The following is a 23,160-nucleotide window of genomic DNA, read 5'->3' as shown; positions in this document are numbered from 1 at the left end:
ATTTTGTTTGTCTGGTTGATTTGTTTGTGAAGTAAATGTCAGCTCTTTCACGAGCCTCGATTCAGTATACAAAAAAAAGAAAAAAAGAAAAAAAGAAGAAAAAAAAAGCTTAATCTGAACACACGGTCTACACAGGTCCCTGACTTATGTACATCGAAGTGGTTCTTTCTACCCACGATCATCGGAGCACCTACCTATGCAGATCTACCTGACTATATATCACTCTACCCCACCGACATAACAATATATCTATATATAGTGGTGACATTTCGTGCACCATTTGAATATTGTAAGGAAACAGCAACAAATCTTTCTTCATTATCCTTCTCAATGATGATCTTGCCATTCCGAGCTAAGTTGCACGGTTACGAGTTGATGTTTCTGGGTTTTCGTTAACACTCTCCCTCATGGTCAATGTTTTCTGGAGTACGACTTGTTTTTGGTCTTCCACTGCAGGCTGAGTCATGAACAGACCCCTTTGACTCAAAACGAGCAATCAAGTTCCGAATCGTGTTTTCTGATGGTTATTCTCGAACATTAAAATGATTGCGAAATTTTCTTTGAGTTTGAATTACACTGGTCAACAAAATTTTAAAAGTTTTATGGTGCTAGTATATTTTGAGGTGATGCCAACCAACATGAACCTGTAGATTTCGATTAATGATATCCAATTTTCACTCGCACATCCAGTTTTTGAGAACCAGTATACCATAGGACTAACATTTCATTTGAAATTTACAAACCTCTTGTTGACCCTGAGAAGGTATTCTTACCACCACTTCATTTGAAACTTGGTTTGATGAAGAACTTTGTGAAGGCCATGGATCAAGATGGTGCTGGCTTACACTACTTGCTAATGAAGTTCCAAGGCATTGTATATGATGCCAAAGTAAAGGCGGGTGTTTTCAATGGTCCTCAAATTCGTCTTGTACTCACTAATGAGGACTTTGTAACGAGACTATCTGAGCTGGAAAGCGTTGCTTGGGATAGCTTTGTGGCTCTTGCTAAAAATTACCTTGGAAATTTTCGAGCACCACATTATGAAGAGCTTGTGGACAACATGTTGAAGAGTTACCAGGTGCTTGGTGCTCGAACGTCACTCAAGATACATTTCTTCCATTCTCATCTGGACTTCTTTCCACAAAATCTTGGCGATGTCAGTGATGACCATGGAGAAAGGTTTCACCAGGAAATTGCCATCATGGAGACTCGATATCAAGGCCGATTCAATCCAAACATGATGGGCGACTACTGTTGGACTTTACAGCGTGAAAGTGATTGTCCTACAAACGCAAAAGTAAAGTTCAGAAGCACTTTTTATGTGATGTAAATAAAAACTTAAAGTTCATATTATTTTTTGTGATATCTTATAAAGTTCATATTAGTTTTGGAGATTTACATTTTTTTATGTGATGTAAATAAAAACTTTAAGTTCATATTATTTTTTTGACAATAAAGACTTATTGAGACTTAATCAAGAAATTCGCATGCTCTAAATATTTTTCCCACACTTATGATGTACTACATCAAGGTTACGTGATAGCGAAATTTTAAGGTCAGATTCGGATTCGTGGGCACCAAATTAGTTAGAAACAGTTGAAAATAAGTCAGAACCAATTTGGCTGTTGACCAGTGTTATTGATTTCCCACTGGAGTAATAAAATTCAACAATTTCACGCTCTGTTCATTGGTAAATTTCTTCATAATGTATCTCCCTAGTCTTCTTTATCTGTAAAAAAGAAAAGAAAATGAAAATATTAATTAAAAATAAAAGTTATAAAAAAAAAAGAAGAAAACCTTCAGTGACTCTTGGCCCACCTTGTATATGTATATGAGCGTGTTTTATATATATGTAATATGTGTATATATATATATATATATATATGCAATATATATATATATATGTAATATGTATATATTGTTGCGGATCTCAGCGCCGGCCTTTTCCCTTTACAAAGGGGGGATTAGTCCCCTTGTCTTTGACTGACCGACGGGACCCGGGACCTATGACGTCCTTCCCGGACAGCGCGAAATAGGGTCGTAGGACTAATCACTAATACCTAATTACTCGCGCTGCCCAGAAACGAGGAAATAAGCCCCGCACGAATCACGGGTGTTGGTGGATACGCCGAGCAGTAGCGAATCCGTGACCCGAGCCGTTATCAATGACTAGACCCCGATCCAAGCGGTTCTTATTCATGCCACGCTTACCCAATGATGGAAATCACAGAAGCGGTCGAATTGGAAGAAAGGAATAACAAGATTTATTTAAACGATGTACAATGATCAGAAGAAGAAGACAGTGCAGCCTTAATCACAGTCTTAACTTATTCCCTGGACAAACGGGCCCGTTCACACTCAGACACACTCACACGGGGTTTGCAGACGAACAGGTCAGCACGTCCAGGGATGGCGTCCGGGCAGCTCTCCCTCGGGTCCCCAGCTCGCACCGCGAAGGAGATGAATAGTAGACGGCAGGAGCTCTCCGCGTGTCGTTGGCGCGCACGGGATAATTACGGGGCGAATGGTAGGGCTGGGCTCTGGCGGTTAATCACTCGCGTGGCTGCGTACGTAATAGTTCAATACAATGCAACTCCTTCCAGTCCTCTGGATACAGTCTTGTTCACGCGCGTCCTCTCCCTTCTCATAACTCCTTGTGCACTCGAGTCCTGGTAACGAGTCCTCTCCAAACCAGTCCTGTTGCATCAGTCCTCCCAAGGGCTTTGTGCGAAGACTTATATAGCCCTGCCCAGTGAACTCTCTGGAACTTGCTAGACGCGTCTTACCACGCCCTATCACGCCATGCCCTTCGAGCCCTGGTTGGCTGGTGGCCCTTACCGTCATCGCCTCTGATGTGCTCCTAGACTCCGCCACACCCCGACCCCACGCTCCTCCCTCTTTTCAGGCCTACCTAGTGTTACTTGACTAGTTCGAGCGAACAAAGGGCAGCGAATGCTGCCAGCAGCCAAAGCGTAACAGAATTGAGGGATGCCAAATGGTGCGCGGGATCAATTATGCCCATAGATGAAAATGAAGGGTGGCTGCAAAATGAAATGAACCTAAGCTCATGTCTTTACACGACACAGATGTTACTAGGGAAAATGGCCTACTCTTACACATACTATGACCTACTCTTACACATACTATGACCTACTCTTACACATACTATGACCTACTCTTACACATACTATGACATAACTAATACTCTAAGTGGGCCGACGTGTTGCTCGTGGACTAACTATGGGGGGCAAACCTTTAACCGTTAATGATGTCATATATATATATTCCGGAAGTTCCGGTTCCTCGGGCGAGTGAAGCGTACTTCGAGCTCTCCACGGCATCGAAGTTTAAGTGTTTTCCCATTCTTGTCTTTGTCAAATTTCCACTGGTTATTTTGCTGTGTACGTGTTATTGTGTGTTTCTGGTTGGTATTGGTTTGTAATTCGTACAAACTTGTGTGTAGTTAATCGTTTTCTGGGTCGTACCTCGTGCGCGGCCTGGTAACTTGGGGCTTCCCTCCCCCCGTCGGTGTTTTGTCGATTTGGGTTCTTTCCTTCGCTGTATTGCTTGTTTCTTTTATTTTATTTTCTCCCCCTCACCTCACCTCCCTAGACAAAGAATTCTATATTGATTCTTTCTCTCCTCCCGGACACGTTGCTTTTACGCTCTCCTCCTCGTCTCGACTTGTGCCCCGCCCCCTGTATCTCGTTTTTCTTCCGCCTCTGCTCTTTCTTTCTCAAATCCACGTTCTCGCTTGGAAACTTTTCCCAGATTGTTTTTCATGGTTTTCATGGTTCTGTTTGGATATTGTTGGAATATGTTTAAACCACAGCCGTGATGCTGACACCGCCCCCCCCCCCCCCGAATTTCCATGTTTTAAACGTTTCCCAGTGTGTACCCTGGTCAGAATAGGTACACCGTATCCCTGCGTGTCGTAAGAGACGACTAAGAGGGTTGGCGTCAGGAAGGGCATCCGGCCATGAAGGGCATTGCCTCAAAAAGAGAACCATGACAATTACAACTACATATGGGCAGGGTGCAGCCCGAAGTGGAGATCGGTTTCTGAGGTTTGGGACATGGAATGTAGGGACAATGACAGGGAGATCAGGAGAAGTGGTGGAAGTATTGGTCAGAAGAAGAGTGGACATATGTTGTGTGCAAGAGACGAGATGGAAGGGAAGTGGTGTGAGAATGGTGAAGGGTAGGCAGGGACAGAAATACAAGTTTGTGTGGCAAGGGTGCCCGGAGGGCGTGAATGGTGTTGGTGTCCTGTTTTCTGAGGAGTTTGTAGACAGTGTGGTGAGTGTGACTAGAGTGAGTGATAGGTTGATGATGGTGAAAATGATGATTGGAAAGCTCTTGGTGAACGTCATCTCGGGATATGCTCCGCAGGTTGGTCGGAGCGATGAAGAGAAGGACAAGTTCTGGTGTGCGATAGAGAAGCTGATGGAAAACGTGAAAGATGAGGAAGTTGTTGTGGTGGGAGGAGACCTGAATGGACATGTGGGAAGGAGTATGGATGGTTTTGAGGGAGTTCATGGGGGTTACGGATATGGTGTGAGAAATGGAGAAGGTGAAAGGATTTTGGAGTTTGCTGATGGAGCTGATTTGTAATACTCAGTTCCAGAAAGAGGATAATAAGCTTGTTACATACATATCAGGTGGGTCGACGACAACCGTTGACTACCTGATGGTGCGTAGGCGAGATAGGGGGCACCTCCGGGACACAAAGGTGATCCCGGGGGAGGAGGCTGTTTCACAGCACCACTTGGTTGTCTGCGACATAAGGGTGAAAGGTGCGAGGAGAGTGCAGCGGGTGAAGTACCAACCAAGAATGAAGGTGTGGAGGTTGAAAGAGGTGACAGTAAGGGAGGCATTAAAAGAGAGGCTGAGTAGGGAAGAGGATGATGTGGTTGAGCTTGAAAGTAGTTGGATGTCAATGAAAGCTAGTCTGTTGGGAGCCGTTGGTGAGGTATGTGGATGGACAAAAGGACCACCGAGGCACTCGGAAACATGGTGGTGGGATGATGAAGTTGGAAAGAGGATTGACGAGAAGAGGAAGAAGTTCAAGGAATGGCAGAAGGCGAAGGGTACGGGAGCAGAAACAGCAGAGCATGAAAGTTATAAGGCAGCCGGGAAGGCTGCAAAGAAAGAGGTAGCAAAGGCGCAGGAGGCATGTAGGAAAATGTTCGGAGAACACTTGGATTCGGAAGAGGGTCAGAAAGCAGTATTCAGGATTGCAAAGCACATAGCGAAAGAGAGGTGTGATGTGATGGGGGTGAGTTGCTTGAAGGATGAAGTGGGACAAATCGTTGTCGACCCAGATGGAATTAAAGGAAGATGGAAAAGATATATGGAAATGCTGTTGAATACAGAGAATGTATGGGATGGCAACATAGAGAGTAACCCAGTTTTAGGACCGGCAGAGAGGATAACTGAGAAGGAAGTTGAGGAAGCGATAAAAGCAATGAAGAGTGGAAAAGCGGGAGGGCCGACGGGAGTTGTGGGAGATATGTTGAAGGCAGCAGGAAGTTGGGGTGTGAAGAGAATGACAGAGATCTGTAATCTGGTGGTGAAAGAAGGCCGCATTCCAGTGGATTGGGAACTGAGTACCCTCGTCCCTCTATACAAGGGGAAAGGTGACCCTCTGGAGTGTGGCTCGTACCGAGCGATAAAGTTATTGGAGCATGAAATGAAGGTATTGGAAAGGGTGTTGGAGAGGAGGATGAGGAAGAAAGTGAAGATCGACGAAATGCAGTTTGGATTTATGCCAGGAAGAGGAACAACAGACGCGCTTTTCATTGTGAGGCAGTTGCAGGAGAAGTACATGGAGAAGAGGAAGAAGTTGTTTTTTGGGGTTTGTTGATCTGGAGAAAGCATTCGATAGGGTTCCACGCAAAGTATTGACATGGGCATTGAGGAAGTTAGGAGTGGAGGAATGGTTGATCAGAGTAGTGATGGCAATGTACAAAAGAGCGCGCACAGCTGTAAGGACGAAGGACGGGAACAGTGGTGAGTTTGAGGTGAAGGTGGGAGTGCATCAGGGGTCGGTACTAAGTCCACTACTATTTGTAGCTGTGATGGAGGTGCTGGCTCAGAACGTAAAGGAGGGTTTACCGTGGGAGTTGTTGTATGCAGATGATCTGGTGTTGATTGCGGAAAGTATGGATGGACTGAAGGAAAAGATGAACAAGTGGAAGGAATGTATGGAGACAAAAGGTCTGAAGGTGAATATCGGAAAGACGAAGGTGATGGCAAGTGGTAAAGCATGTGGTGAGGTGGAAAGAACTGGGAAGTGGCCGTGTGCTGTGTGCAGGAAGGGTGTCGGAGTGAACTCCATTCAATGTACAATGTGCGGATTGTGCGCTGAGTGGGTTCATCAAAAATGTAGTGGTCTGAGAGGGTCATTTACCAGTGTGGCAGCTACATTCAAATGTAAGGTGTGCACAGAGGGAGCTGCAGATGGAGGAAATGTTGAGTTGGATCTTGGAGACGGCGTGAAGCTGGAAGGTGTGAAAACATTTTGCTACCTCGGAGACATGCTGAATGGAGGTGGATCAGACTCGGCAACGGTTGCTCGAGTGAGATGTGCATGGAAGAAGTTTCGGGAACTGAGTGGCGTGCTGATGAGGAGAGTGTCGCTGAAGCTGAAGGGAAAGGTGTATGCTGCATGTGTGAGAAGTGTTATGATTTATGGGAGCGAGACATGGGTAATGAACGTAGAGCAGCAACGAAGGGTGGAAATGCGAATGGTTCGATGGATGTGCGGAGTATCGTTGAGAGAGAGGAAGACAAATGATGAATTGCGAAAGATGATGGGAATATTGCCTGTGATTGATGCTGTGAAGAGGAACAGGTTGAGATGGTTTGGTCATGTGTTGAGGAAGGATGAAAGTGACTGGTTGAGAAGAGTGATGGAAATTAATGTAGAAGGAAGTAGAGGACGGGGAAGACCGAGAAAGACTTGGTTGAAGATGGTGGAAGAAGAAATGCGGGCAAGGGGGTTAACAAGGGGAGATGCAGAAAATAGGGCAAAATGGAGAAGATTGTCATGGGGACCGCAAGGCTAACCCCCGCTCTGGCAGGGAAAATGGCCTTAAAATGCATGTTGTTGTTGTTGTTGATGTCATATATACAAATCTCAAAACCGTATCAATATATATATACATACATAAAGCCTGGTGTTGGCTTAGCGGTTAGGGTGCCAGCTTGGGATCCTCGGATCCTGAGTTCGAATCCTGGTCAATCACTGAATTAACACCAGGGTGGTTGACTCAGCCCGTCATCCTTCCAAGGTCGGCAAATTGAGTACCAGCTTGCTGGGATGAATGATCCCGGTGTGTACCCTGATTTAGAATAGGTACACCGTATCCCTGTGCATCGTAAGAGGCAACCAAGGGTTGGTGCCAGGAAGGGCATCCGGCCATAAAAACATTGCTTCAAACAGGGCCCCATGAGGTCATGGGGCCTGCAAGGCCAACCCCCACTCTAGCGGGGAAAAATGGCCTTAAAATGATCATTCATTCATATTATATATATATTGTTGCGAATATGGAATTTGGCCTCCATATCCGCTTGTAAATATTCCCCTATTTTCTCCAATACTCCCCAACTTTCCCCAATCCCCCATTCCCTAGTCCCATTGCATGTAAATAACAATCAGTAGAGCCGACCTTCCCCTTATTCCCCCATTAAATGTCGTGCCCAGGTCCACCGCACCACACGTAGACAACTTTCGGACATCTTCCTAGTTATTCTTATTCTATGTCAGTTAAGGCCTCGTCTCCATTAATTATGACTCTTCGTTGCACCAGAATGTGATTATATGGCATCAGTAGTGAGTTTAGGACCTTTCCCATACCTCCTTCCATCTTCTTCCCCAACAATTACAACAACAACAGAGGAGATGGCGGCGGAGCGGGGGAGGATGCGTCCTCACACCGGCTCGATTAGCTCCAGACCATGCGCTCCACGGGGTTACCACGAAGGGGCTCCTTGTCAGCTCCTCGTCAAGGGCGGAGCCTGGTAAACCCCCCGCACGCACCCAATGAGAAGCAACGTGCCGATTCCACGAGGCGGAGCTAACGAGCCGAGGGCGTGTCACTCCCCGCCGGATATACGCGGCCACGCGCCGGATGTGACGAGAGATGCGCCCCCAGCTTGAGCAGACAAGACGCCATCCGAGCGCTGCGACCTCCCCGCATCTCTGGACCGGACCGAGTCGATTCTGACCTTTGAGCCCAGGTGCACCTGGAGCCATCGCTACCCGCCTGTCCTTTCCATCAATCCCCGTGTGAGTCAGCTTTGTCCCGTTTATCTGTCGTCTGTTGGGAATAATATAAGATTGTGTCTAAGTGCTTGTCTTTCTATGCTGTCCCTCTTGTAGTTGTAATCTAACCTTCCGCCTTAATATAACCTCCTCCGGAGGTCTTGAGAACTGAACCCCTGGTGTCGTATTGTGTTATTGTAATCCAGCCGGGTGTCTTCTTTTTCTTATTGAGCCAGCATCGCGCGACTTCGTCAACGTCGAGTATAGTCGGGTAATTTGTGCGGACACGACGGCCATTCCGCTCGGCCCACTTTAACATCAAAGTCGTGTCTGTAACAATTGGTTGTCAGGAGTTGGGATTCGAACCTGGGACTAAATTTATTTAGCCCAAATTTTGGACACCAATTGTGTTAGTACAGTAACGATTGGTGTCGAGGAGTGGAATTCGAACCCGGGACTAAATTTATTAGGCCCAAATTGGTAACAAGTAGAATCGATTCGGAGCGCGTTTCCCGCGCGAAATTATAACGGCGAAATTTGTATTTGTTTTACGAAACTCGAATTTTGCAAGTCGCGCTATGGCGGATCAACACGGCTGGGGTCCGGTAGGGGAGAGTGAGGCAGGGTCGGTCCAGGACCAAACTGAGGGACATGAGGGACATGAGGAGAGCGAAACAGCTGGGGTAGCAGGTGCACAAAATGGCGCTCTCGCGCACGATGCTTCGGGCGCGCAAAAAGGCGCCTCGCTGGTCACCGTGCCCGCGACCGAAGTAGCGCCGCTGGGAAGATTGGAACTTTTTTTATACAAATGAAGGCCCTTATGGCCCAGAATAGTGAGCGATTGGAGGGCCGGATGGATGCTCAGAGTGAGCAATTGGGGGTAATGGGGAACCGGATGGATGCTCAGAGTGAGCAAATGAGGGTTGATAGTGGGCGATTAGAGGGCCAAATGAGGGGTACCGGTGAGGGATTAGAAAAGAAATTTGAGGAGTTAGACAACGGGATAAAAGAAGTAAAGAATGGGTTAACGGGGGTAGAAAACAGAATGGCCGCTCAAGAGAATCAGATAGAGGGAGTGAAACATGGGTTAACGGGGGTAGAAAACAGAATGGCCGCTCAAGAGAATCAAATAGAGGGAGTGAAAAATGGGTTAGAGGGGTTAGAAAACAGTATGGAAGGCAAATTGAGGGACATGAGGGACCAAGCGGAAAGGGAAGTTAAACAAATGGAGCAGCAGATAGAGGGGGTCAGAATGGGGGTAGAAACCAAACTGGATGCTCACAGGGAGGAAATGGAGCAGATGAGGGTGGCATCTGGGCAGGAGATGCAAGTGATGGGAGAGGAGATCAGAAGAGGAGTGAGTGAGGAGGTCGGAGGAGTGCGCGAGGAGGTGAGGCACTGTGAGGAGCACATGGAAAAGGAGGTGAGAAAGGCGACTGTAAAGTTACAAGGGGGCATAGAGGACCTGACGCAAGAGGTGGAGCAGCTGACGGTGGGACAGACGGAGTTAGTGGAGCAGGTTCAAAGGAACACTGCGGTATTAGGAGGTTTAAAGGCGACACAGAAAGAACTCAAAGATGACTTGGTAGCGACGAAGAGGGAATGTCAGATGGTACGTGAGGGACTGACAACGAGGTTGGACGAGGTGATAGAGGTAATGGAGACGAAGGACCGGCAGGTGAGGACGCACATGGAAACGGTCAAGGTAGCCTTGGAGGACGAGCTTGAGGAGACATACCGGGGAATAAAAGAGGTGAGGCACAAATTAGAAGAAGTGGAAGAAGGGGTGAGCGAAATTAAGAAGCGACGGAGAGGGGATAACAAAGAGATAAAAGAGGAGATGAAAGAATTGGTCCAAAGTCTGTGTTTGGATCGTGATGATGTGCTCATTAACCGGATGAGGGATTCGCAGGTGATGGAGGAGAAGCGAAGAGGAAGAGGACCCGGTGTAAGTGGTGACCAATATGGTCGTGCGTATGATGCGCCAGGGGATTTAAGAAGCTTGGGGATTGGTTTGGATCCGGGTGTTCGTGAAAGGCCGTTGGTGAAGTGTGCGACAGGTCTGGTGTGCGAAAGAGGAGGTGTGCGAGAAAGTCCGACTCTGGGGTGTGTGAGGAAAAAGTGCGTGCCAAGGAGTGAGGGTGCTGGCGAGAGTGAGTCGGTCGTAGCGCGTGTGCGAGGGGGAACATGGAAGCGCGGTGTGGTGAGTGTTACAGAGGATGTGACGGGAGAGTGTGCGCGAGAAAGGTGTGTGACGGACAGGTGCATGAGGGAAGAGTGCGCTGTCAGAAGTAAGGAAGAGTGTCCACCTGTGGTGAGTGTTACCGAGGGTGTAACTGGAGAGTGTGCGCGAGAAAGGTGTGTGACGGACAGGTGCATGAGGAAAGAGTGCGCTGTCAAGAGTAAGGGTGAGTGCGCTGTCAAGAATGGAGGTGAGAGTATTGAGAGTGACAAGGAGCGTGAGTTGGTTGTGACAGGTGAGCGAGGATGTACACCTGGGATGGAACGATGTACACCTGGAATGGTAGAGCGTGAGTGGGAATGCACGCTGGAGTTGGTGGTGAGGCACGTGGTTGGGTGTGCGAATGAGGGCACACCTGTGATTGTCACAGAGGAGGTGACCGAGGAGGGGGCGCGAAGCGGTGTATTGGTGAGGTGTGCGAGCGACGAATGTGTGCCAAAGTGTTCGGTGGTCAGGTGTGTGACCAAGGCTGTGAGTGGAATGAGGGTACCTGGGTGTGTAAGGAAAGGTACGAGGAGCATGGGCACAGCTGGATGTGTGAGCAAGGAACGGGCTGCGGGGTGTAAGCGTCCAGGTGAAGCATCGACGTTACACGGGTTAGAGGTTAGAGCGACTTTTAGCCGAAGCAGGCCCTCGGTGCGTGCCGGGCCTCGCTTTGAACGGCCGCGTCCAGGCTCCACTAGGCGGAGCTGGCAGCCCGATAGGAAGGGTCGTTATGGCGACCACGTTTTGTTGAGACGTGCCGGCAGGTCGAGATCGGGACATTGGATGGCTCCACGCCGAGGTGGTGCGTGGGATCTCGGCCCGGGTAAGCCCCCGTCCCTGCCCCGAATGCCGGACGCATCCAGCCGCTGGCACAAAACAACCAGCATCCATTGCTTGGCTTTACGAAGCCGGGCTTTGGACAGGGATTGGCGCACCGAGAGGTATTAGTGAGTCGACTGGGTGATGAGGTTAGTGTTTTGGACCCAAAATTAGAGAAAAACAAAATTTGATGATTGGCAAAGGATTGGCAGTGGTGATTGGCAGATGAATGGGCAGTGATTGGCAAATTTTTGATTTGTTGAAATTTGATGTGCAAAATTGGTAGTGAGAGACCCCCGATGGGGTGGGATGGCATCCCTGCCACCCTGCCCAAGGGGGGGGCAAAGGAGCAATAGCTTATGGGGTGTATGGCAGTGAAAACTAGCCCGGGTGGGTTAGGATATTGTGTGTAGGGATCTAGAGAAGATGACCTTAGGTGACGATAAGATTAGTTAGTGACTGATACCTGTAGTGGGGACGCAGGTAGATTAGTATGGATGATAATGACGAGGGAGCGCAATAGTTTAAAGGGACGACTGGGAAGCGCAAGTTTCAGAAGGGAGTAGTTAGCTGAGATGATGCTGTGTGTGTGAGAATTGAACAGGTGTGATTGCACAGGTGTGCAACTGGACAGGTGTGTGGAGCAGTGTATGAGTAGTGAGTGTGTGGATCAGCGCGAATGCGCTTGGGGAGAGAAGGGTGCAGGTGGCACCAGGTGTGAGAGCACAGGTGTGCAGGTACAGGTGTGTGGAGAGAGTTGGAGTAAGTGGTACGGAGTGGTGTGCATGGTGCGAAGGTGTGGATGGGGGAAGAGTGGACCCCTTTCACGAGTACCCGGGGCGGGTAGTGTAAGTGTTAGGTAGAGGGTATAGGTAAATTGTGGTTGGATATTGGCATCTGTGGTGCGGTTGCAGAAGGGTGTTGTGAATGGGTGCATTAGTGTTGTGGAAATGGCGGGGCGTGTAGCCTGTTAGTGTGTGTAGTTGGTTGGGCACTCCACCACTGTGAGGATGTCGGCCAGGTGAGGCCGCAGGTGGGCTCTGGGAGCCGGTAGAGTTGTGGATGGGGCCCGAGGATCCGGAGGATGGACCCGGGTAGCCCAGTGCCAGAGAGGGCACCGAGTGGGGAGAGTGCCAGAGGGCCTTCCCCAGGTAGTTAGGTTAGGGTAAGGAGCAGGTAAGCTCGGAGGCAACTGCAGTGGTGGAGGTGTGCAGGTGGGTAGACCCACTGGGAGAGGTACACGCCACAGCCCAGAAATTGTACGAGGGCACCGGGAGATGAATCGGGGGAGTGAGACCCCAAATTGAAGAGCACCACAGTTTGGCCAATGGGAATTGGTTTTTAGAACCCATAGTGTAAGAGGGCCAATGGTTTGGCCGGAGGAAGACCCCGGGTAGTGTAAAGTTGTTAAAGTCATTTAGGAAATAGTTAGGATTGAAGAACCTGTCGCACCATACGCAGCCACTTACCTGTGGTGATGATGATGACTCCACACCTGTGTTTTCTTTGTTTGTGTTGCAGAAATGAGAATTGCTGTTGGATTTGTGAGACGCATCACGACGTGGATGAGACATTGGGGTGATTCCATCTCTCCCTCCCTAGGAGGGACTGATGATGAATTGGTAATGGCAAATTATGATGTTGAGTTGGAGATGGCAAATTTTGATGAGAGTTGAAAATGGCAAATTTGATTGGTTAGGAGGGAGAGAAGACGAATTTGGTATATGGGAGGAACGGGGAAGACAGTAGGGATGTTTGTTGATTTGTAAAGTAGATGTTTATGGGTAGTGTTGTGTTTTGTGGATACAGTAAGGGGTAAGGGAGGGGCCATGTAGGTTACCTGGTGGGGGGGGGGGCGTACGATAGGAACGTACCTGTCTCACCTGGTTCCCATGTGCCCCCAGTGTGCATTACCTTATATTGCGTGCACTTTTGCGCCCTTACCAACTTACTCACTTGTCTGCTTCTTTTGTCTCCCACCTCCGAGGATCTGGCTTTGGGGTAGAGAGAGAGGAGAGAGAGGTGCTGGCTGCGCAGTTGTGGGCCTGCACTTTCGCTGTTTGCTGCCGGGATCGATACACCATATGGACCGCAATGTTTGTGGCCACCCACAATGGACCGCAGTTCGTTTGCGGCCAAGCACCACCCGGGGATGGACCTATGGGTCAACGTGGCACTTATGCCATACAGGTGAACCACTTTTAGTTAACACCAAGTGCACCACAAGAAGAGCAAGAGACACCTGCAGGGTTAGGGGTTGTCGAATTTATTTTTATTCCAATGAACAATGGTGACTGCACCGATTGGTGGTGGGGTGGTGCTTTTGATGCTCGGGAAGGGTGCTCTGCACGTTATTAAAGGCCGTCGGCCACAGAGCACTCGTGGGTTGGTGTATCGATGCTGGCAAGCGCGCTCTCTCTATGCATAACATCTGCATGTGTTCCTCCAAAAACAGGTCCTGGATCGTAGTGTAAATAGCAGCGTAGTCTTGTAAATAATGCTCCCTACCGGCTGTATGTTTAGTTTGCGAATTCTTTCCGGATTCGGTTATCCTGTGGGTGTGTTTCTGTGAGGAGAAGGGTGCAACGTCGCAGGGGGACATATTTACTCATTTGTGAATATCTGTAAAACTGTCGCACTCAGGGTAGAGTTAATAGTAGAGGGAACTACATTGCGTGCCACACTAAAGTAGGTAAAAATTTATCGGGTCGGGACGCCCCGAGGGTAGAGAAGGGTGCAATGTTGCGAATATGGAATTTGGCCTCCATATCCGCTTGTAAATATTCCCCTATTTTCTCCAATACTCCCCAACTTTCCCCAATCCCCCATTCCCTAGTCCCATTGCATGTAAATAACAATCAGTAGAGCCGACCTTCCCCTTATTCCCCCATTAAATGTCGTGCCCAGGTCCACCGCACCACACGTAGACAACTTTCGGACATCTTCCTAGTTATTCTTATTCTATGTCAGTTAAGGCCTCGTCTCCATTAATTATGACTCTTCGTTGCACCAGAATGTGATTATATGGCATCAGTAGTGAGTTTAGGACCTTTCCCATACCTCCTTCCATCTTCTTCCCCAACAATTACAACAACAACAGAGGAGATGGCGGCGGAGCGGGGGAGGATGCGTCCTCACACCGGCTCGATTAGCTCCAGACCATGCGCTCCACGGGGTTACCACGAAGGGGCTCCTTGTCAGCTCCTCGTCAAGGGCGGAGCCTGGTAAACCCCCCGCACGCACCCAATGAGAAGCAACGTGCCGATTCCACGAGGCGGAGCTAACGAGCCGAGGGCGTGTCACTCCCCGCCGGATATACGCGACCACGCGCCGGATGTGACGAGAGATGCGCCCCCAGCTTGAGCAGACAAGACGCCATCCGAGCGCTGCGACCTCCCCGCATCTCTGGACCGGACCGAGTCGATTCTGACCTTTGAGCCCAGGTGCACCTGGAGCCATCGCTACCCGCCTGTCCTTTCCATCAATCCCCGTGTGAGTCAGCTTTGTCCCGTTTATCTGTCGTCTGTTGGGAATAATATAAGATTGTGTCTAAGTGCTTGTCTTTCTATGCTGTCCCTCTTGTAGTTGTAATCTAACCTTCCGCCTTAATATAACCTCCTCCGGAGGTCTTGAGAACTGAACCCCTGGTGTCGTATTGTGTTATTGTAATCCAGCCGGGTGTCTTCTTTTTCTTATTGAGCCAGCATCGCGCGACTTCGTCAACGTCGAGTATAGTCGGGTAATTTGTGCGGACACGACGGCCATTCCGCTCGGCCCACTTTAACATCAAAGTCGTGTCTGTAACAATATGTATTTTTTTATGATATTCTTGAACACAGTGGAATACAAATCGCCTTTTTGCCACTTTCAAAACCTTTCCGTTTAACAGTACTTTGACATGTTAAATAAGGTGGTGAATAAGACACTGTACAAATGGTGCTAAAATTCCAGAGTTTATTTCATACGAACTCTATAGTTTATATGTGCATTTCATTATTGTGATCAGCTACAACCCATGTTGTGGAAATTATATGATGTGTATAAAATATCCTTACCCTCACCCAAAGTGTGACCAGTATCACAAGGGCGTGATTGCAGGATCTGCATGTCGATCTCTTTGTGATGACCACAGCTTGCAGTTCCATCACTGCCTCTCCACTCGACCCTCTCGCCAGGCAAGCCTGTCAAGAGAATCTTTTTTTTTTTCCAAACCAATTCTTCTTTAAACGGTTAAATTAAAGCTCGCTCTTCTTCTTTATTATGTAGCACATGGCTGCGTGCAACGTTAGTAATATGACAAATTGGTTTGGAAGATGCCATTATGTGAGACAGAGCAGGCTGTGCCACTGATGCACGCCCCCTGTAGGTAAGATAAAGAATTTGGAATTTAGCGTACCGTGATTTTATACGATGGAAGAATATCTTACATACCTTGATTTATCTAACGAGAGCACAACTTTGTTTATACACTACCTAAATGTCCATTGACTTATTTTAAGGTAGGATAGACTGCCATGTATACAAATGCATTCGCTGTATTCGAGGGTGTAAAAAGTTGGTTTGCATATGTAATATGTGGATGATTCATTGGCGCTTCCATATTTGTGGCTTCCTTTTTATAGAATTGTCTTCCTCTCTCAATTTCTCCCCACCATTACCTCAGGTGTACACAGGCGTATGGGGTAAAGCTCCAGTTGTGATCCGATGCGGCCTTTCCCAGGCCCTGGGTGATAAAGGACGAGAGCTGAGTTTGAACCACAAAACTTCACCTTACAGACATCCCAGCAAAGGCACCTCCATCGACGAGTTCCGCACGATGCTTATAGACTTTCTCAAGGTACAACGTTCAGATGCACCTCACAGTGAACAGGTTGTGACGTTTCCAGCCGACAGTTGAATAACGTTACCAGTTCAAACAGTGTCATTCTTCAGAAGGACTGACCGCACCATTGTCTACCAATTCAAACAACTATCCCACGCTCACAAACATTCCGTTTTCAGCTCTAACTCGAGCACGAACAATTAAAAAGAACAAAAACATTTCTCTTCACTTTAGATGAGGTTGATAAATGAAGTCGAAGCAAGAAAACCCACTCGTGCCTCAACTTCTGCAAGGGTCTATTACATGTTTTCATTGTTTATATGGAGACGAGTTCCCGACAGCGATATTTCTTACACGAGCGGTTATATGAGGGCATCATTGGTGTATTGCTAATAGCGCTAATAATAATACAGATGGTAAACATATTTTTTTATAAATATATTTATATATATATTTTATGTTGAAGGCTCCAGTCACGGACTATATAGTCCTCGTCGAGGTCAGGCCTTAAATAAAAGAGCTGCAGTGATAGAAAAGTGAAGAAAGAGAGAAAGAATTGTTTTATTTCAATAACATCAACTAATATTAACAAAAACGCAAAATATGTCCAAACATTCATAAAAACAATAATTGCCGTCGCTCCTACTCTGCTAATACACCGCCTACGTGGCAGCAGTGGCTGATGTGGTGGGAGGTGGCTCATCCTACTGCAAAACAAAGGCGGAGCAAACAGCACTGAATGTCTCAGGGTGTGTGCCTACAGTACACGCAATAGCAGCGTGAGTGTTTACTCGGCAAGTGCTGCGAGTTATGGATTTTCTCAATTTAATTTTTTATTTTTTTTCTCCTAGACAAGCAGCTCTATAACGAATTATCATTCTATAGGGCAGCATTAAGCGAGGTATTACTGTACTTAGTTCCTGATACACAAAATATATTGTGGAATAATCTTGCTGGTGGAATAATCTTCCTTTGTTCAACCAATCACATTTTTTCACAAGTGCTTCATGGTGGCAGTCCACCATCACATCATGTCGTCTTCCTTACTCATTTGTGATACTAGTACACCTGCTCACTACGGGAGCGGAAAAAAAGGGTCATTCCTCTTTGGGGTATGTAGATTACAGTCGATCTATGGACGGATCTCAAGAACATTGGGTGTGTGTTCATTTACCAAGTTTCTTGTCGAGAGATCGCCAAGTGGTTTAAGCATTTGAGCAAGCACTGCATTCAAAACCGTTAAGGAACGGCTGGCTTGGCAAGCGCTAGCTGGAGCACAACCCGAGCTTCTCCCTTTCAGTTTCGTATCAAACCAGCAGGAGCGAGTTTCAAAAGTTCGCTACGAAAAATGCCACGGTAGCGGCAGAAAGGGCCATGTTATTAACCCAACATTTGTGGGTTATATAGAGTACAGTAGATCTTCGCTCAGTTCTGTAAGTAAACCTTACTTCACGGATGTCGGGATTCCTCCAAATAATTTCTTAATTTAGTGTCATAAAGAGCATTAGCGACTGTTTAAAAAGCTAATCATACATGTTTGTGGTTCATGATATTTTTACTTCCTGTAGAAGCCGTTGCTCCCACGGAAACGCCATTATAACTAGAAGCTATATATCACGTTATCACTGCTGGAAAAACGCCTTGGGGAAGTGGGACATTATTAGTATTAATATTGTTTTGTCATAACATTAACAATATGCGATTATCATTAATTTTGTTATTAAAAGCGTCTTTGGAAAAATGCCACGATAAATCTTCTTCTTTGGACAAACGCCACGATAAAGCAAATTTAACATTGAGGTACACCTCAACACGCAACGCCATTGACGGCAATGGCGGAGAAAACCCGCTCGGGGGAGAAAACCCCCTTTGGGGAGGGGGACAAATGAATGTGCTACAACCTTCATTATGTAACCCTCCGTCATCCTGTCAAGTTTGGTTCAGATTGGACAAATAACGACGAAATGTCTTGGCGTCAAAAATTCATCACAGACAGACACAAAATGGCGCATTTTCGTATGATTTTCTTAGCTCCCTTTTAATACCCTTCCACATCTGTCACCCTACTCTTCCACAGTATAATAATGATTGTGGAGGGAAAGAAAACAAACTCCAAAATAGCAAAAGTAACAAGCATTATATTAACGATGCATGATCTGTGTCCCGAATCCCAACACCTTAATCCCTTTCTGTAGTCACGTCTTGGAGAGGTGACAAACCTGCAGGATCTTGCCCAGCGGCACCTCTCATTGGCGGATGCTGACCGAGACGGCCAAGTGTCATTGGCTGAGGCAAAGTCTCTGTGGGCCCTGGCTCATCGCGATGACTTTCTGTTGCTTGTCGCCCTCCGTGGAACCGAGCACACTCCTCGGCTCTTGGGATTTTGTGGTGATACCTTTGTGACGGAGTACATTCGTGACGGTGGGCTGTATGGTGTTCCCAGACTGCTGGATGCTCTTGCACCCGCTGGCCTTTCTCGTGTCTTCCAAGGCTGGTTTGGCCCCGCTTGGCCCCACCGGGCCCGTATCGCAATTGGCTTGCTGGAGTTTACCGAAGAAGTTTTCCATGGATCTTCAGGAAGTTTTCTCTTGTGCGAGGCTACTCCTGATATTGTGGCTCGCACAGACCGGCATGATGCCAAGGTCACTGGCCTTCACGGAATAGCACCGGAAGCATCCATACGTGCCGATCTTGCTGCGAGGCACTGCGAGGCGCACACTGACTGCTTGTTTGGATCAGCTTGCCATGCCTCATGCGACCGTCTTGCTCAGCGTTGTCTCCCCGACTCTCTGGAGCCTAACCTTCCGAGAATATGTCGCCTGCTCCAGGACTACTTGATTGATGACTGCCCAATGGAAGTTAGAGATGAGCTGAAGCGGCAGCTTGGTGTCTGCACAGCGCTGCGTGGTGGTCGAACCAGGCTTGAGCTTCACCATTCCTTGGTTCTTAATGGGGTAAAGGCTTTGCTTTGGAAACAGATTTCCAATGCCAAGGATTCCTAGGACCTCAGTATCTATAGATGGTGACTAACGGATACAGAACATTTGAAGTCAGAGGAGACAAACATCAGATGAGGTATACTCTGGAGGTTGAATGAGGTGTTATATAAATAATGGAGGGAGGGCAGGGAAACCTTTCACTTGTTAAATATATAACACATACTATTTTCGTTGTACCATTGTTGCTGAACATGTGTTGCTTGTTCTTCCTCATCCATATTTATCCCCTGGTTTCCATTTTATATTTTGCATTCTATTTTTAATTCTACCAGGAAATGAAAATTGAAGCTCTTGCCAACTCTTGAGGCAATTACGCACAATGGAAACTGCTCATTGGATAAAGGAAACCGGAATGCGACTCAAAATTAACGGTTGGAGCGGGCTGAGAAATGGTAATGTTTTAAAATCCCTCTCGTTTGTGTCTCGAACATTGTTGCCAAAAATACATCAGGAAAACATTTTGTCTTCTTGACAGAACTTCTTGGAGAGGATTATTCAGAAAGTGGATGGGAGGGTTGTCCAGTCGGTCTTTTCGGAGAGACATCGTAAGAGTGTGAGATTTGTCAGGATTGAAAGACATGTTCCACTTGTTTGCCCAGTCTGTGATTTTGTCCAGGTCTGCAGAGAGTGAGGAGGCTGCAGACTGCCGATCTGAGGGATGAGGAATGGAGCGACAGAGTGTAGAGTCATCAGCAAAAAGATAGAGAGGATTTTCAAGAGAGTCAGAGAGATCATTGATGAAGACCAGAAAAGGCACAGGGCCCAGAACACTGCCTTGGGGAACTCCAGCCTGAACAGGAAGAGGAGATGAGAGAAACCCATTCAGGGCCACACGTTGACTACGACTAGAGAGGAAGTCCGCCAGCCATGCGTGGAGATTTCCATGGATACCAAAGGAGGAGAGTTTGGTGAGCAGAGCGGGGTGCCAGACCGTATCGAAGGCACGTGATATGTCAAGGGAGACAGCTCTAATTTCCTGTTTGGCATTGAGGACCTCCATCCATTGTTGAGAAAGCAGAAGCAGCATGTACAGAGTAGAGTGACCAGGTCTGAAACCATATTGATGATCAGAGATCAAGCCATTGGAGAAGAGGAAAGATTTGATATCCGAAGCAATGATGGATTCCATGACTTTGCTGATAATTGGGAGCAGGCTGATTGGTCTGTCGTTGCAAGGATCTGTTTTTGCACCTTTTTTGTGCAAAGCGGTGATGTTGGCCGATTTCCAAGCAGATGGCAGATGACCTTGAGCAAAAGAGAGGGTGAAGAGAACAGAGAGAGGGAGTGAAAGAGCGGAAGAACAGGATTTTAGGACCCGTGGGCTGATGCCGTCAGGTCCAGTTGCAGAATCAGAGTCGAGGGTTGACATAAACTTTTCCACCTTGTCAGGAGGAAAGGACACAGAGTCCAGGAGCAGCTGGATACGACTGGGTACGGTGTGTACAGAGAGGGATGGGTTTGGGACACAAGATTTAGAGGCAAACACAGAGTTGAGGCATTCAGCTTTTTCTTATGCGGGGTCAGCCGTGTAGCCGTTTGAGGTGAGGGAGGGGATGGAAGGGGAACAAACACCAGAAACAGATTTGACCAGACGCCACCAGGATTTGGAAGAGGGAGACAGATAAGAGAGTTCGGTCTTGAGAACGGAGAGATATTGTTTCCTGGCTCTCCTGAGGGTGGACACACACACTTGTTTCCGGCTTTGTGAAAGGAAATGAGATTTCCTTTCGTTGGATTTGCTTTCCAGGAGACTAAAGCAAGTTGTTTCTGGGCAACAGCCTCTCCACAAGATTCCGTGTACCATGGACGGGAGGAAGGGTATGACAACTGAAGACAACTGAACTGAACTGAACTGTATGACAACTGAACTGGTTCAGACATATATATGGTGGTGGCCATCTTGGATTTTGACGTGGCGATCCAATTTTCAATAGCGTTCTTCCTTATGCCTGGATACACCCACACACCAGATTAGAAGTTGGTACTTCGCTTATTTTTCCAAGATATTCCGCTCACAAGGTTCAGACATACATGGCGGCGGCCATCTTGGATTTTGACGTGGCGACCAAATTTTGAATAGCGTTCTTCCTTATGCCTGGATACACCCACGCACCAGATTAGAAGTTGGTACTTCGCTTATTTTTCAAGATATTCCGCTCACAAGGTTCAGACATTCATGGCATCAGACATACATGGCGGCGGCCATCGTGGATTTTGAGGTGGGTTGCACCCACACACCAAATTAGAATTCGGTCCTTCGCTTACGCACACACACACACACGGGAAAACCATAGTCCCCCTTTCGCTCCGCGGTGCGACGGGGGACAAAAATATCGTGCTGTATATAGTTTTCGCCCGATCTCTCGACAGCAAAATATCACTAAATTTTTTTTAAAAAAATTCTTGTATCCGGGTTTGGATCTTCACCAACATTGAATCCATTCGTCCTTGTCACACACACATCTTGTCCACTAAGTTCTGTCCAAATCCATCCATTACATTTTGAGATATCGTGCTATATATCGATTTTAGCCCCATCTCTCAACGGTGAAGAATCACTTTAAACAATTTCACATCCGGATCCAGATCTTCACCAAAATCGAATCAATGTCATTGGCAGACACCTAATCTGTCCACCAAGTTTTGTCTGAATCCGTCCATAACTTTTTGATACCGTGCTATATATCGTTTTTGGCCCTCTCAATGGTGAAAAATCACTTCAAATTTTTTTCAGATCTGTATCTTCAAGATCGAATCAATTTGTCGTCCTCGTCACACACCCAACCTGTTCACCAAATTTCGTTCTAAATCCGTCCATAACCTTTTGAGATATCCTGGTCACAGACAAACAAAAACAGACAAACAGGGGGCCATGATCACGATGTTCATCCGATTGAATATCTGTTAGATAGGACAAATCCAATTATCACTAGCAGACTGATGGTAAACCTAAATTGCGTAGTTAAAGTCAGGTTACTTAAACAATCCTGAGGGAACTGTCAATTAATTATTTATAACTTTTATATAATTTTCAAAATATATGGTATTGTGGTGTGGGTGGTAGTTGTTGTTTCGATTACAGCCTGTGCCTGCTGGTTGCATCATTTTTCTGGAAGCACATTTGTGCCGCTGATGCAAAGCCCCAATTACCAGCAAGCTGGTACTCAATTTGCCGACCTCGGAAGGATGACAGGCTGAGCCAACCCCCCTGGCGTTAATTCAGCGATCGACCGGGATTCAAACTCGGGATCCTAGGATCCCAAGCTGGCACCCTAACCGCTAAGCCAACACCAGGCTGTATGGGTGGTAGTAATGCCATTATCTCCTTGCAAGTCATGGGAAGAGTTCTCAGCTTGTACATGAACACCTCTGCATGAGCAGGTTCACACTAAAACCCACTCATTCCAATCAAGTTGAGCTAGAATGATGCTGGAACCGTCAGTAATAACATCGCAAAGCCTGCTGGTCAAATATAATAAAGCTCACACTAGAATACGAGTGTCAACATGTCAGTGGCACCAAGATAAGATTAGTCCTGGTTTTTATTTTTTTATTATCAATACAGGTCAAGAATCATGTTACATATTTAGTGCAAAGTGCAAAGTTTTAGGTTAAGGTACAACTGATTGGTCATCAAAACGATCAGATGGCTATTAAACAATAACGGAAAACAGAGTAATTATCCCACGCTCGAAGAGCAAAATGTTGGCGTGCTGACAAGGTGGGGAGTGTCGTTGAAGCTGAAGGGAAAGGTGCATTCTGCATGTGTGAGAAGTGTTATGATTTATGGGAACGAGGCATGGGTCATGAACGTAGAGCAGCAACGAAGGCTGGAAAGGGTGGAAATGCGAATGGTTCGGTGGATGTGCGGAGTATCGTTGGAAGAGAGGAAGACAAGTGATGAATTGCGAAAGATGATGGGAATAGAGCCTGTGATGGATGCTGTGAAGAGAAACAGGTTGAGATGGTTTGGTCATGTGTTGAGGAAGGATGAAAGTGACTGGTTGAGAAGTGATGGAAATGA

General features: G+C 47.1%; 1 protein-coding gene across 3 annotated transcripts in view; it reads left to right on the top strand.

Annotated features, from left to right (window-relative positions):
• The window catches only part of DIPK1A (divergent protein kinase domain 1A), a 44,428-nt gene extending 21,799 nt beyond the window's left edge, over positions 1–22,629 (top strand). Inside the window, exons 3-5 of one of the 3 annotated variants that reach the window (XM_068109685.2) lie at positions 15,383–15,490; positions 15,979–16,152; positions 18,333–22,629. In XM_068109685.2, coding sequence (XP_067965786.1) covers positions 15,383–15,490; positions 15,979–16,152; positions 18,333–19,139 — 1,089 coding nt within the window. In that variant the 3' untranslated portion in view covers positions 19,140–22,629. The remainder of the gene's footprint in view (positions 1–15,382; positions 15,491–15,978; positions 16,153–18,332) is intronic. The other 2 variants (XM_078774866.1, XM_068109686.2) reach the window with 2 other exon arrangements.
• The last annotated feature ends 531 nt before the right edge of the window (positions 22,630–23,160 follow it).

This window comes from Myxine glutinosa, chromosome 3 (assembly GCF_964187855.1).
Source record: "Myxine glutinosa chromosome 3, kmMyxGlut1.1, whole genome shotgun sequence".
Taxonomy (NCBI): domain Eukaryota; kingdom Metazoa; phylum Chordata; class Myxini; order Myxiniformes; family Myxinidae; genus Myxine; species Myxine glutinosa.
The sequence above is the reverse complement of the archived record's forward strand: the minus strand, read 5'-3'. Positions and strand labels throughout refer to the sequence as shown.